We start from the raw sequence: 15,611 nt of genomic DNA, 5'->3' as shown, positions 1-15,611 counted from the left end.
AGTCCTCATGATGGCATAAGTGTCCTTATTGGAAAAGGTCAGACAGCTTGCTCTCTTGTCTCTGTCTGCCATGAAAGCAGGCAGCAGCAAATCAGAAAGAGGGCCCTCACCAGAAGCCAACCACACTGGCGCCCTGGTCTCAGACTTCCCAGCCTCCAGAACCACGGGAAATAAATGTCTGTTGTTTGAGCCACCCAGACTCTGGGGCTGTGTTATAGCATTCCCACGGGGACTAAGACAGTAGGTGTGTGGACTGTTGTGGGTCTTTAACTGCCAGATTCTCCTTCAAATGTCCCAATTTACATTTCCACCAGTACAACCTCACCAACATGTGATGTCATGAAATTCATTCATCCAAGCTCTGCTTTGTAGGAAGAACTTTGTCCTCCTCACCAGGCACAAGTAGGTTCCAGACATCTAAACTTCTCTCAGAGGAAGGGGAGAGAGGATTTACTCAGCCCCAGGCCCTTTGCTGCACACCTAATGCATCTTAGAACCCTCCAACAGAAAGAGTCTGTTTCCTAATATCCAAGGGGAAAACAGGCTCACAGAAGTGAAGTATCTTGCTCAGATTTACACACCAGCAAGTGGTGGACTCAAAACCAGGTCTACATGCTGCTTATGTTCACACTTTTTTCACTATTTTATAAGTTCAACCAAGTATTTATTGAGTGCTGGTTATACTCCAGACCCTGGAGATACACAGATGAATTGCAGAGCCATTCTTGGTGTGTAGTAGTATCCAATAAATGTTGGTTGAATGAATCTTGCATTAAGGAGCTCCAAGCCCACAGGAGAGACAGACACATAAAAAAGTCTGTGCAATAGAAAGGTGGCATGATGGCACGCCATGACAGGTGAAAGCTCTAGGGCAGCAGGACCCAAACAAGGGGGTGTTTTTATTTCCTTTCGGTGCATTAGGTAAGCCTTTACATCGGAGGTCATCTTTGCCAAACACAGAAAGAGGAAATGGGTTCCAGATGCAAGGAACAAGTACAAAGATGCAGGAGTGTGAAGCAGTGTTCTATTTTCTGGAAATTACACTACTTTTGATTGCCTGAAAGTTGCTTCCTTCCAGTATTGAGGCAAGGCATTAACTCAGTTCAGTTCATCGATGCTTCATGAAAATGCCTACTCTGTACGAGGCTCCGTGTGAGGTAGATGCTTTACATACATTATCTCATTTAATCCTTGCACCATTTTTTCTCATTACACAAATGAGAAAACTGAGGCTCAGAGAGGTGAAAGCCTGGCCCTGGAATATATTCAAATCTTCCATTCTTTCCACTTTTTGTTGTCTCCCCAAGATACTAGACCACTATTGTGCTCTCTCCACCCAGGTCTTACTCCAATGGAAAGATGTCCTTCCAGAACCTCAAGACCCATAGCTAGTTACCCTTTGGGTCAGGAGACTCTTTCTGCTCATTTCACTGTCTCTTTTCCTCCAAGCGAAACTGGGGAGCAGAATGCATATTGAGTCATAGAATTTTCCATCCGTGGCCAAGCACAATCACCCCATACATCATTCGTTCATTCAACAAATATTTGTTGAGCGCCTACTATGTGCCAGGCAATGTTCTCAGTACTGTGGATACAAAATTGAATAAGACAAGCAAGATTTCTGCCCTCATGAAGGTTAACTTGTAGTGACTCCTCCGAGTTAAAAATGAAGGTTTGGAGAGGTTACATGGCCTGTCCAAGGACACACAGCAATTTTATGACACAGATAGGATTGAAGCCTGAGTCTGCCGGACTCCCGGTGAGTTCTTCTCCATGATGGGCATAACCTTTCTCTTACATCCTTCTCACTTTGCCTCTCCTTAGTCTCTGTCCAGCAGGATGACTGCAGAGAACTTCACCTGGGCCAGGGTTACCCCTGCTGAATTCATCCTCCTGGGCATCACGGATCGCTGGGACCTACGTGTGACCCTCTTCCTCATTTTCCTACCAGTTTACCTGGTGAGCCTGCTGGGAAATGTGGGCATGGTGCTGCTGATCCATGTGGATGCCCGGCTCCATACACCTATGTACTTCTTCCTGGCCAACCTCTCCCTGCTGGACGCCTGCTATTCCTCAGCTATCGCCCCCAAGATGCTGGTGGACTTACTGCTGCCCCGCGCCACCATCCCCTACGCAGCCTGTGCCCTCCAGATGTTTGTGTTCGCAGGGCTGGCTGATGCCGAGTGTTGCCTGTTGGCAGCCATGGCCTATGACCGCTACGTGGCCATTGGAAACCCTCTCCTCTACACAACAGCCATGTCACAGCGTGTATGCCTGGCCTTGCTGGGAGCATCAGGCCTGGGTGGGGCAGTGAGTGCCTTTGTGCACACGACTTTCACCTTCCGCCTGAATTTCTGCAGCTCCCGGGAGGTCAACAGCTTCTTCTGCGATATCCCTCCACTGCTGGCCATCTCCTGCAATGACACCAGTCTCAATGAGCTCCTCCTCTTCGCTGTCTGTGGCTTCATCCAGACAGCCACGGTATTGGTTATTGCCGTGTCCTATGGTTTCATTGCTGGGGCTGTGATTCGCATGCCCTCAGCTGAGGGCCGTCGGCGAGCAGCCTCCACCTGTGGCTCCCACCTCACGGCTGTAGCCATGCTGTATGGGACACTCACTTTCATGTATCTGCGTCCCAGCTCCAGCTATGCCCTGGACACTGACAAGATGGCATCCGTGTTCTACACTCTTGTCATCCCAGCTCTCAACCCACTCATCTACAGCCTCCGCAACAAGGAGGTCAAGGAGGCAGTCAGGAGGACCCGGAGCCGATCCTGCTGTCCCGGTCGGGAGCACGAATGAGAAGTCAGTCCGAGGAGCTTGGTTGGGACTATGACAAGATAAAAGCACACTTTCTGGCCCTTTCCACTATGGGTAAAGATTGATGAACTTCTGGCTTGGATGTCTCTTGTCATTGTTTAAGGGACCGGAAAGGGGGAGAAAAGGAAGCTTACAGACAGGAGGCAAGAATCTCCCTGGGGGGTTAATCTAGAACTAGACCTAGAGCGAGAACCAAGATCAGGTTCATGTGGCTGTTGAGCTGCCTTCAGTTCCTCAGTGTCCAAAACGTGAGTCCCTAGAGGTTACCAGGTGAACTTATTGGATGTATTGGCCACTTGTACTTCTAGAAGGCTCATTCCCAGAAACACCAGGTAGAAACTGTGTTGGCTCCAAGTGTTCCTAGATTCTTGGCCTTTGAAGGTTCTTCATGACCAGCGAATCTGCTGCTGCTCTCTTTGAGCCCAAGAGAGCAGCTTCAGAACCCACTCATACCAAAGAACGGTGCTGAATCTGGTGAGGTAAATACCCCCTTGCTATTGGCCTCTATATTCCAGCTCTCAGGGAAATGACTGAACTGCATGGGAAAAAAACAGAGGCTCATTCCTAAAAGTCCCAACAGTTGGGTTAGAATCTGGCTTCTAATCAGATTTGTGACACAGGTAGGATTGAAGTTACTTTAGTTCAGGCATATGATGAAGTTAGGAAAGAGTCAGAATTATGGGTGTGGTTAGAATAGAGTTAGGATTAGGGATCTGGTTATGCCTAAGGCCTCGATTAGGGTAAGGATAGAGCCAAGGGTAAATTTGGAATTAAAAGCAATCATATAAATCTAGGACTGAATTGAAGTTATATACATTATAGAATTTGGGTTGATTTTCATTAATAGTAGGTTTGGGATAAATTTAGGAGTCAGAGTTTGAATAAACTTGACTTATTAAAAACTGTTAAGGATTGGGGCACCTGGGTGGCTCATTCGACTCTTGATCTCAGCTCAGGTCTTGTCTCAGGGTTGTGAGTTCAAGCCCCATGTTGGGCTCCACACTAGGCATGGAGCCTACGTGAGAGAGATAGAGATAGAGAGAGAGAGAGAGAGAGAGAGAAGAAATGGTTGAAGGTTAGAATATAGGGCTAATTAATATTGGAGTAATATTGGAGTTCAGGTTTCATTTTTATTGCTAGACTACATTGGGGTTAAAGTGTAGTCTGTACCAGAGATCTGTTAGATAAGTTGGTGTGCAAATAAGGTTTGTGATAAGTTTAAGTCCCGGTCTAAAGTTATTATTGCAGTTAATCTATGCTCATAACTAGAGGAGAATTAGACATGAGAAGAGTATTTTAAGAATCAAATTGACATGTTTTGGGTCTTAATTTATGATCTACTTAGGGTTATAGATCATGATTCATGTTTCCTAAAGCTTAGGGGTACAAGATAGTTATTGCTGTGCTTTCATTTCATTCAGGGTTATGAGCATACTCAGATTAGCTGTGGTCCAGTAAAACAGATTTATGTTTTGATTACAACATCCAGAGGCAGAATCAGCGTTCAGAGAGGGCATGCCAGGACCCTTCTGGGTAACAACAATGCTCTCAGCCTGGAGTCACTCTGGAACCTTCTGACCCAATGCTCTTGGGATTTTCATCCACCCAGAGTTCACAGTTTAACAGATTTTGTCTCCCTGACTCATTTATGTATGGGCAAGGCCCAAGGCACTGTATTCTCCCTGGAAAGACCCTGCATGCAGAGAAGCTGGACAGGAGGGGACCCCAGGAATTAGGGCAGGAGCTGAGGAGAGGTGAAGCATGGCTAGAGCCAACGTCATCTCCAACTGATCTCTCCTCCATTTTTCCCGATTTGACTGAGATGAGGCCAGGAGTGTTAAGGTATGGGGCTCAAACTCTAACAGGCTCTCCACGGATTCTCTTCTTTGGGCCCCAGCCAGGGGCCAACCTCACCACTCCAACTTCCCTTCAAGGAGAAATCAGCCACCAGGCACTGAGATTACAATAAAACTGAAGGTTCAGCCTGGCTCACTGGGAATGTGGTGCTCCTTGATACCAGGACCAGGGTACCCTCCCTCTCAGTAACTATGGTCTTCTTGGGGGTCTCAGTCTAATGGACAGAGGGATACACACAAAACTGTCTCCTCATATCTTAGAGAATTTTATAGGTTTCCTGACAGGGTCATCAAGTCATCCTAGTTTGCCCAGAGCTGTCCTGGTTTTAAAACACCAAGGTCTATGAGAACCTGCTCGGTGCTGGGAAAACCAGAATGGTTGGTCACCTCATTTCCTGATGAGCCCACATTTTGAGCACAGAGGGTACAATATCCCAAATCTGTACCTTATGACAAAGGTTCACATCAGTTAAAGTCCCTTCTCCCATCACGAGCTTTTATGATCCTTTCCTGGTTCTTATCTCCTATCTCACTCCCCTCCTGTTCCTACAATTGTTACCTCACTGTAACAACTCACAAGCCACGACAATGGTAGGAGGCATTATCAGAAAACTTGGCAGCCTTCAGACTGAGAATGTGAAGTTTTTCCCCAATTCAATGATGTTTATATTTAAAAGACCTCCTCTGTGGTCTTTTCTTCCTTTTGCAGGTTCTGGGGCTCTCGTGACACATACAGCCGCCACCACCATCAGAGACATTTCCAGAGGCATCTGGCCCCTTCCACTGCCTTGGCCACACAGGATGTCCATTTTGGCAGCAGTAGAGCAGCCACATGCAATAATTACATACATCCTACACATTGACGTGAAGTTGCAGGGTACTATGCTGGCCCCATTTGATAGATAAGCAAACAAACAAAAGAGAAGGAGCAGAGCCCAATCTGGAGGGTAAGGGAAGAGAAACAGATCCTCAATCCCAGAGTGAAATGTCCAGTAAAGCTCCCCAGTGCCGACAAAGCATTTTCCTTGTAAACCTCCTTCAATGCCATTTACCAAGATAAACAGTCAGGACAAGAGCAGGGTTGAGGTGGGGGAAAACTGGGGGTCTGATTTAGGGCACTTATGGCACAAAGTGAGGTGGGCCCTGCAGGGGAGTGGGAATTGGGAAAGGAGCATTCTATGGGGGAAGGACACACGGACACAAAGACATGGCAAATGAAATGAGCCCAGTGTGTGCAGGAGACTTTAGGAACACCAACTTAACTGACTTGAGGGGGGTGTATTAGAAAAGAAACAGAGGGGAGTACGAAGACTGGGGGTCTGGGAATGATATCCACGGGTGAAATGTCACGTAGGGGAACATGGGTTTTATTTAATAGGCAATAGGGAGCCACGGAGTGTTCTTATGTTCCAAACCACGCTTTACAGTTGTTCTGACACCCAGTCATGCCAAGCCACTCCCACCTGGAATGCTACCTGCAGCATTGTTCCCTTGTGTCACAATACACCCCCAGCAAGCCCTCCCCAACCAACACAGACTCAATCCCCTATGGGAATCATCCATGCACAAAGAAACACTTTCGCAGGTATGGCCACCCGCATGGATGCAGACAGATGTAGACAGATGTAGCTGCCACACTCGGACATGCACTCAAGCTCATGACATATTTGGCTGCACAGAGACACAGTCTGTCTCCACACCCCGGCATACAATCCTAGACACACACACACACACACACACACACACACACACACACACACACAGAGTCATACAGCCATACATATTGCCAGTCACCAGAGGCACAACGCTCTCACACTCCTACACCTCCTGCAAGAAGCCACGGTGGAGGGGAGAGGAGGATTGGCCCCACAAGCTACTGCTATACACCCTGGGCTCCCCTGACCCTGCCCCCAGGCACTCTGCTTGAGGTTCAGGAGTCAGCCGGACCCTTGCTTCTGGCCTTCACAAGACAGGGGCTGAGGGCCAGCAACCTCACTCTGCATGGGCTCCTGAATGTCCCTTGAGTGGGATGTGGCACTAATCACCTTTCTCCCATCGAATTGGACCCTAAAGAGGAAAATAAGGAGCCCCAGAGCTGAGCTGCCTCCTGCCCCAGGGATAATGCCGAGGGAAAGGGCAGGGTTGCCTCTGGGGCTAAGGTGTTCCCAAGGCCCCCAACCCCATAAGTTGTGGCTAACAACTCCCTCCTCAGACGCTCCAGGACTGACTACACCTAGCCCCCCACTGCTCTTCCCTCCCGCGATGCTGAGAGGCCCGAGGGTACACTTGGGGCAAAGGGCCGGGCTGGAGAGTGTGCATGAGATACATGTGCGCATGTGGGAGTGTGTGCTGTTTGTGTGAGGCTATGATTGTGCAGTACCGTCACCGTTCACTGTATCAGTGGGGGGTGCGGGGGGGGAGAACAGTGTGGATGTGGATGTGCCCCTCCAGGGTGGCGCATCTCTGCCCTGGCCCATCATGAGCTTAGGTGAGTGTCGCCATGTGTGTGAAAATGTGAGCCTGTGGGCCCCTGAGGCCGTGCAGGAAATGTGATCAGTGAGGGGATCAGGTGTGATAGCATGTGCATGAACGCGCTCTGGTAGAGTGCTTACACAGGGTAGGTGGGCAAATGTGTGCGGTGGGTCCCAGCCGGCGTGTGTGGTGCTGTGAGCTCCCCCGAGCAGGAGTATGTCACTCTCTGGTCCCAATGCCATTTTTGTGACTGCATTTGACAATCTGTTTATGTGCATGATGATCTGAGCCCACGGGTCTTGTGGTTTTATTTGTCTGCTTACTTACGAGTATTGTGTGCACTAGGCCACTTTTTTGTGTATGACTGATTATGTCTGTGTATTTGCAGAGAACGGCTTGAGGCCGCACACGTCTGCAAGCCTGCACGGGTGTGTCTGTGATTACATATGAATGTTTCTACAAACAGCTCAGTGCATTTTAATGTTCACTGGGAGCGATGTAGACAGGAGCTAGAACAAGCCTGGTTTTTAGAAGCCATTTTATAAAGAACCTTCTGCAGCCCCCTCCGCCATCAGTCCTATTCTCCATTTACCCTGATCCTCTCACCCTCCTGGAAGGTGGGATGTGATTGGGAGTTTGAAAAAAAATGCTTGACAGGGAGCCAAAGCCAGAGGATTCTTCTTACCCAACGGAGGAAGAAAAGAAAGACGCTAGAGTAGGGAGGGCCTTTATGTTATTTTTTATTTATTTGTAATAGAGAAGGATGCAGGGAAAAATTAGCAGATCATTCTCTTGTAGGGATGGCTTCTGTAGGGCCTCCAGAAAACCTGTGTCCTAAAACCCCTATCCTTTTAAGGCTCCTTCTTGGAGAATTGTCCAAGATTTCTGCAATAAGAATCAGACGGAGGGGGGAACTGGAAGACGTTAAAACAAGTTGCCAGTGTCCTTAAGAGCCAAGACCCTGCATCTGGCAGGTGCATTTATCTGTCTGACAAGTTTCTCACAAAGGGTTGTGCATTTGCTTGTTTCTCAAAAAGTGTTTGATTTCAGGGGGAAAGCCCTCTAGGTACACAGGGACTTATCCAGATTCTTTGGTTCTTTTTTTTTTTTTGGCAAGTCTGACAATATCTTTATTCTTCTCTCACACTTGATTATTACTTTGGCCAAGTATGGAATTCTAAGTTCAACATATTTTTTCCCTTCAGAATCTGAAGATACTGCTTGACTGTGTTCTATCATCTCCCGTCCATGAAACACTTGACGGCAGTCTGTTATCCGAACATCATTAGATCCTGTGCTCTGCGCCCTCGGAGGTATTGGGCTCTGCTCTTTATCCTCAGGGTTCTAAAATGTCACAGTTTGTGTTCAGGTGTTTGGAATTGTGTTTCCTTATAAAATATGTGCCCTTCAGATTGGGGATTTTTCTTTCTTTCATGTGTTCCTCCCTTCCGTCTTGTTTTGTTCTATTTCCCCCATTCCTACTTTCCTGAAATACATGCCTGTGGGTCAGATCTCTTACCTGCTGAATTGGTCCTCTCTCTATCTTTTCTTCCGTATTCTCTTCCTTCTCCAGGCTCCATCCTGGGCAATATCTTTTGTTCTGTTTTTGCTTACAATCACAAAGAATCACGGTTGGAAGCGGCCTGGAAGATCACCTGGTTCAGCCCCCTTGTTTTACAGATGGGAAAGCTGGGGCCAGAAAGGAAGAAGGTTCGTGGGTGGTAACATGACTTGTCCACAGTCACACCTGGGTGTAACACCAGGGCTGTCGGACTCCAAACCCCTGGTTTTCTCCGTTGCCAGGAAGCTTTGAGCCGTTTAGTCACCCTTCACCCTTTTCCTTAGACACTAGGGAGATGACCCCTCAGTAAAAAGGAACCCCTGGGGTCTCAGGTGAAAACAGCCCGGCCATGGATGCTGTCAATGAGTCTTCAGAGGGAGCTCCATTCATCCTGCTGGGACTGACGACAAGTCCTGGACAGCGGCGGCCTCTCTTTGTGCTATTCTTGGTCCTGTACGTGGCAGGCATCGTGGGTAATGGACTCATTATGGCCGCCATCCGGGCCAGTCCAGCCCTTCATGCCCCCATGTACTTCCTGCTGGCCCATCTGTCCTTTGCTGACCTCTGCTTTACCTCCGTCACTGTACCCAAGATGTTGGCCAACTTGTTGGCCCATGAGCGCTCCATCTCCCTGGCTGGCTGCCTGACCCAGATGTACTTCTTCTTTGCCCTGGGTGTAACTGATAGCTGTCTGCTGGCCGCCATGGCCTATGACCGCTATGTAGCCATCCGGCACCCCCTCCACTATGCCACAAGGATGTCCCGGGCCGTGTGCACAGCCCTGGTGGGGACCGCATGGCTGGTGTCCCACTTCCACTCCCTCCTGCATATCCTGCTTATGGCCCGCCTGTCCTTCTGTGCCTCCCACCAAGTGCCCCACTTCTTCTGTGACCACCAGCCTCTCTTAAGGCTCTCGTGCTCTGACACCCGCCACATCCAGCTGCTCATCTTCACTGAGGGTGCCGCAGTGGTGGTCACTCCCTTCCTGCTCATTCTTGCCTCCTACGGGGCCATCGCAGCTGCAGTCCTCCAGCTGCCCTCAGCCTCCGGGAGGCTCCGGGCTGTGTCCACCTGTGGCTCCCACCTGGCAGTGGTGAGCCTCTTCTATGGGACAATCATTGCGGTGTACTTCCAGCCCACATCCCAGTATGAGGCAGAGCGTGGCCGCGTGGCCACTGTCATGTACACCGTAGTCACCCCCATGCTAAACCCTGTGATCTACAGTCTCCGGAACCGTGACGTGCAGGGCGCGCTCCGAGCCCTTTTCACTGGACACAGGATCTCAGCTGGTGACTCCTAAGGCCTAGACCCCACTGAGCATGGGCTACATCACCCACGGTGACAATTCATGCATGTGATCATCTGTTCTGTGCTTTTTCCCCAATTCATAATAACAGCTACCACCTTCCAGGCACCCGCACTGTGAGGCAGAGCTTTGCCTGCACTGATGTTATTCCCACAAAAACCAGGGAAGCGGATGTTATGATCCAGTTTCGTGGAGGAGGAAAGTGGGTTCCAAGAGAAGAGCTGACTTTCCCAAGCTTACATAATTTTTAGGTGGCAAAGCTTGGGCCCTTTCTGCCACATCATTCCCTCTTCCGCGCTCACTCCTAGGCACTTAGGGAGTCTGCGGCCACATTCTGAGGACCGAAAGCTATATAGGATAGCGTGTGCCCCCAGGTCTTGTCTGGGGGGATTGGCACTTTATTTTTCCATCGCATCACCATGTATTCACAAATAAATGACTTCTCGACTGTCTGGGACATGGATAAAAGCTCCCAGACCATGTGTCGATGGTTGACCTCTCCCAGAGAACACAGTCCGGCAGAGAGGAGGCACTATGCACATCTGCGATGAATAAATGTTTGTACGTTTATGCTAATAAGCACTTAGAAGCTGTCCATATTTTAGATTCTTTGTTCTCGTACTTGTTTACTACGATGCCACCTGTTTGGCGACATCTGGAAACCTGTAGAAGGAGCATGCAGTGAGCATGCACTATAAATAAATTAATTACTTACATGATGCAAAGCAGGAAAGAAGGGTTGGGGCGCAGGCATGAGGGGCAGACGGAAGAGGTAGTTTTAAGGTTGTATCGGGTGCCAGTGCTTGATTTATTTTTACCCACACAAAGCATGGGTGTTCTCACTGCCACTTTATGAAGGAGGAAATTGAGGCTCAAAGATGGTGGGCTAGTCGGTAGCAGAATCAGAAGCCCTTTTGCTATTGGAGTCTCTTGGGTATATTTTCACTGGGCCCCCGAGAATCCAGACCCGAGGTGTGGGGGCCTCCGTGGAAGAACTTACAGGAAGAAGTCCCAGACCGGGGCAGGTACACTGGCTCAGGTGAGGACACATCTGGGTCAGAAAGGCTTCCTGGTATGTCCAGCCATTTTTCTTTTATATCCATGTCTCTCCAAGATATCCACACCCACTGCCCACTCCCTCATCTTTCCCCTTCCCGTCCCTCCCCTCCAGTAGGTAGAGGAGGATCCAGAGCAGCCCTGGCCTTTCCAGCTCCCACTAAGAAGCCTGCCACCACCCAGTCCTAGACCTCCTATACTCTGCTGTTTCGATCTAAAAGGGAATTTAACGATCTTTAGACCAGCAGTTTAAGCAAAACAAAACAAAATGAAAACAAACAAAAAAGCCCACAACCCTCTTTTTTTCTAATGAAACCTTACACAGAAACATCATATAGAAAACAGAAGGAAGGGGCACCTGGGTGGCTCAGTGGGTTTAAGTGTCCGACTTTGGCTCAGGTTATGATTTTGCGGTTTGGGAGTTTGAGCCCCACATGGGACTCTCTGCTGTCAGTGCGGAGCCCGCTTCAGATCCTCTGTCCCCCTCTCTCTCTGTCCCTCCCCTTCTCTCCCTCTCTCAAAATAAGTAAACATTAAAAGAAAAGGTGGGGGGTAGCCACACAGTGTGAGGTAAAAGTCGAAAACAACCTTCTCAGCTTCCTTGATGCTCCTCCTCCACCTCCCTGAAGGGATCCTGATCTAATTAAAACCCTTCATTTGATAAACTAGGGAAATGAGGTCCAGAGTGGTTAAGGGACCTGCCCAAGTTTACACACACACAAGGAAGCAGGCTTCCTTGCTCAGCCCACCCAAACCTGCGATGCTATTGAAACCATCCTTTCCTGCCCAGGCCCGAGGCTATCTGCTCCTGCTGTGAGGCCAGATCCTTGCCACTCTACAGATAGCCTGTCCCTTGCTCCACAAGCCACTCCCTCCCTGTGCCCTGTCTAAAGCTTCACAAACATCCCAGTCATGATGCTCATCAACCATTGCACACTGGCACCACCAGCCCTGTTGGGTTAGGGTGTGTCATGAGAGACCTGGACACACCCTATGAGCCGACCGACCGGGAGGGACCCTGCCTGAGTTCTCTTGTGTCTCTGGAGCCTGGCACAGAGAGTACGCCTGTGATGTGCTGTTGCTCTGTCTGTCTTCTGATCCTCTTCTAGGTGATGTTTCTGCATAAGGGGACGCAGCGGGGTTTGGGAGATGGCCAATGCTTCCTTCTTCTGGGCCACCAGCCGTGCCCTGATCATCTGCTCAGATGTCATTCCAAAGAGCTGGCAGCACCCTGGAAGAATGTTCTACTTCCAGGCCCCCAGTAAGACAGGCAAGAGACGGGAATAGTGGGCATGTACATAGCCTCAGTCACCAGGCATTTGGGCCCATGGGCCCCATTCTCGGCCCACCCCCACCTAAATCTGGCCTCTTGCTTTACTTCAGGTAGACCTAGTGGCTGACACTGACCTGAAGACAAGATGATAAATCCTTCCCCCATCTCCAGAAAGACTGCAAAGGTGGTCTCCTATATATATACTTTTTTTTTAAGTTTATTTTTGAGAGAGACAGAGAGTGCAAGCAGGGGAGGGGCAGAAAGAAAGGAGGACAGAGCCTCTAAAGCAGGCTCTGTGCTGACAGCAGAAAGTCCTATGCAGGGCTTAACTCACAAACCAGGAGATCATGACCTGAGTAGAAATTGGACACTTAACTGACGGAGCCACCCAGGTGCTCCTGCAAAGAAGTTCTTAAATCCACTGAAGAAGTTTCCCCTGGATCTTTTCCACATGAAACATAAAGAGACCAATTTTGAACACCTTAAGCAAAATAATCATATGCAAATGCTTATTTTCTTTGTTTGTTTCTAGGCTGTTCCCTCTGAAGAGCCTACACTTATCCCAGTGAGGCAGGTGCAGGTCAAGAGGGTTTGGAGTCCCTCTTCAGAAAGCCTTTACGCTGCACATGGAAACCATATTTCTTAGCTTGTCCTGAAATGTCTTCCGGCCCTTTCAAAAGCTATCTAGCCCACCCTCCCAGCATCCATATTTGCAACTTTTCAGTTTATTCAAAATTACACGCAGCACTATGATCCACGTCATCCAGAAAAAATAGTCACATTTCAAGAAAAGAATTCGAGTCTGTCTCTATGCCCTTGTTTCTTTTTTTTAAATTTTTAATGTTTTTTATTCATTTATGAGAGAGAGAGAGCATGAGAGCATGAGCAGGGGAGGGTCAGAGAGAGAGGGAGACACAGAATCTGAAGCAGGCTCCAGGCTCTGAGCTGTCAGCACAGAGCCCAACGCGGGGCTTGAACCCACGAACCGTGAGATCATGACCTGAGCTGAAGTCAGTCACTTAACCAACTGAGCCACCCAGGTGCCCCTCTATGCCCTTGTTTCTAATATAATCTTCATGCATTACAAAGTAAGGAAGGCTTTGTCTCAAAAGTATAGCATCTGGAGAGACCTCAGAAGTGAAAGGGATTCCAATCCTAAGTGGTAAATTGATTACTCCTTCTAAGGGTACAAAGGAGATTTCTATAAGCCTATATATCCTTTCGTGCATGACTGCCACTAGGAAAATACGACCATTACACCTGAAAAAAGATGCTGTCTCAGTGCAGATACGACTGCTTTAAACTACTCAATATTCCAAGAAAGTGATAGAGCAAGAGCTTAGCTCACCCTATTCACATCTCTTTCATTTTGTTTCCTCTACTTGCTTCACCCTTATGTACCACACAGCCTGTGTTGTTTTTTGTTTTTTTGTTTTTTCCGTCACTTATTCCTATTTCCTTCCCTGTTTGCTCTCTTCTCTCTCTCTTACTATTACTTACTGGGCACCAGGGCTGTGCACACAGTTCTTGCACTCACATACACAATGACAGCACGGATTATGATCCAAGCCAGAAGAGAGAGGTACCAAGTGCTATGGCAGCATCAAAGAGAAAGCAATGACTTGAGATCAGGAGTGAAAGAAGAGTTGAGGAAACTCATGGAGGAATCGGGGCAATTACATCAATGGCCCCAGATCACCCATCCCTGAATCCATGCCCTTGGCCACATAGCTTTGCCCTCCATGACTCTGGGTTTAAATATGCAAGTGGCTTTGTCAATAGAATATTAGGAGGTATGATACAGGCATGAAAAGAAGATATTGGGCTTGTTCTCTTGTGTTTCTTTCATTGCCCTGAGAAGGACATGCCCAGTGGCCCACCAGTGGCAAGAGAAGGCTGAAGGACACATGGAGCAGAGCCACTCCAGTCAAGGTGACCCTGGCAAACCCAGCCTAGAGCAGAGCCCCCACCTGCCCTGAAGATGCAAGAGCAGCCCAGCCAAAATCAGCCAGGACACAGCTGTCCCAAAGACACAGGAGTGAAAATAAATGACTCACATTTTAAGTCACTGAGTTTTTGGGTGATGTGCTACATAGCAAATTGATGAAGCTCCCAGAGCTATTTCTGATATTTGCCTTTTTCTCCAACACAGCATGTCCCAGCCCCTTCAGTGTCCTAAGTCTTGACCTACCAATGCATACTTGCTTTCTCTGCTCGATTTTGGGGACTGATACTCTTGTTCTCACTCTGAATCCTTTGAAGAGTCTGCTCTTCCACTCAGCCAGAAGCGCCTAGAAGTAGGAGTCATGGCTCTCCCTTTCAGATCTCACAACCAAATCCATTTTCTCTTTGCAGAGAGGCAGGTTCATCTCTTGACTGCTTTCTTTGGAGACTTTAGTCATCATTCCCCTCACATTCAAGCCACCCTGGAACACTCTCAGCTCCTGTCCTGTGGGAAGGGAAAAGCCTGGAAAAATAAGATGAGCTAAACTAATCAAATAACCCTGTGTCTGGCAAGTAGCCAGATACCCCGTCCCTGCCCCCTGCCTCAAACGCCTCTTCCTCTCTCCAAGGACCACAGAACAACTGACATCTGATGAAACCATACCCAACACCATCACCACACACATCATGAAATCTAGTAGCCACAGACCTCAGAAGCCACAATGACAAGGTAGGAAGTCAACTAAACGTAGGTCCAATTGGGTGCTGCTGGCTTTGCATTCCTCATACCATCTGATCCTCATAAAAATCCTGTGTAGCACGCATCATTATTCCCATTTTACAGATGAGGGAATTGTAGCTCAGGGAGGTAACTTGCCCAAGGCTCCAAGGTTACAAACAGTAGAATCAGCATTTGAGCAGAGAACGGGCTCTGGGCTGAAATGAGGAACAGTAAAGGCCCTCCCCTCACCCCATTCTTTTTTTAAAGGTTGATTTATCTATTTTGTTTGAGAGAGAGAAAAAGAGGGAGAAGGCACTCTGGCACGTATGAGAGGTGGGGAGAAAGAGAGAATCCCAAGCAGGCTCCAAGCCATCAGCACAGAGCCCAAGGCGAGGCTCGATCTCAAACTGTCACTGGCTCAATCTCAGTCACCCAGGCGCACCTCCCCCCACCCCATTCTTATTCCAAATCTATTTGCCATGCATCAGAATCATCACAATCAGCTGGCATGTTTAGTAAAATGCATATTCTGCCCTCCAGCCCCAGACTTCCTGGATTAACTGGGGGGTGGGGGGGGGGGGGCTGGATCTGCATTTTGAATA

The 15,611-nt window shown here is 48.6% G+C and overlaps 2 protein-coding genes across 2 annotated transcripts; both read left to right on the top strand.

The window, feature by feature from the left end:
* The first annotated feature begins 1,839 nt into the window (after positions 1-1,839).
* Positions 1,840-2,802, top strand: LOC120236282 (olfactory receptor 5C1). The gene has a single exon (XM_039238994.1). The coding sequence runs from the start codon at positions 1,840-1,842 to the stop codon at positions 2,800-2,802; it is 963 nt and encodes a 320-aa protein (XP_039094925.1).
* A 6,256-nt stretch (positions 2,803-9,058) lies between these two features.
* Positions 9,059-10,009, top strand: LOC120236277 (olfactory receptor 1K1). Its single transcript, XM_039238987.1, has one exon. The coding sequence runs from the start codon at positions 9,059-9,061 to the stop codon at positions 10,007-10,009; it is 951 nt and encodes a 316-aa protein (XP_039094918.1).
* The last annotated feature ends 5,602 nt before the right edge of the window (positions 10,010-15,611 follow it).

The sequence above is a fragment of the Hyaena hyaena genome, unplaced genomic scaffold (genome assembly GCF_003009895.1).
Source record: "Hyaena hyaena isolate Hyena2069 unplaced genomic scaffold, ASM300989v1 scaffold_151, whole genome shotgun sequence".
NCBI classification, from domain to species: Eukaryota; Metazoa; Chordata; class Mammalia; order Carnivora; family Hyaenidae; genus Hyaena; species Hyaena hyaena.
The sequence above is the reverse complement of the archived record's forward strand: the minus strand, read 5'-3'. Positions and strand labels throughout refer to the sequence as shown.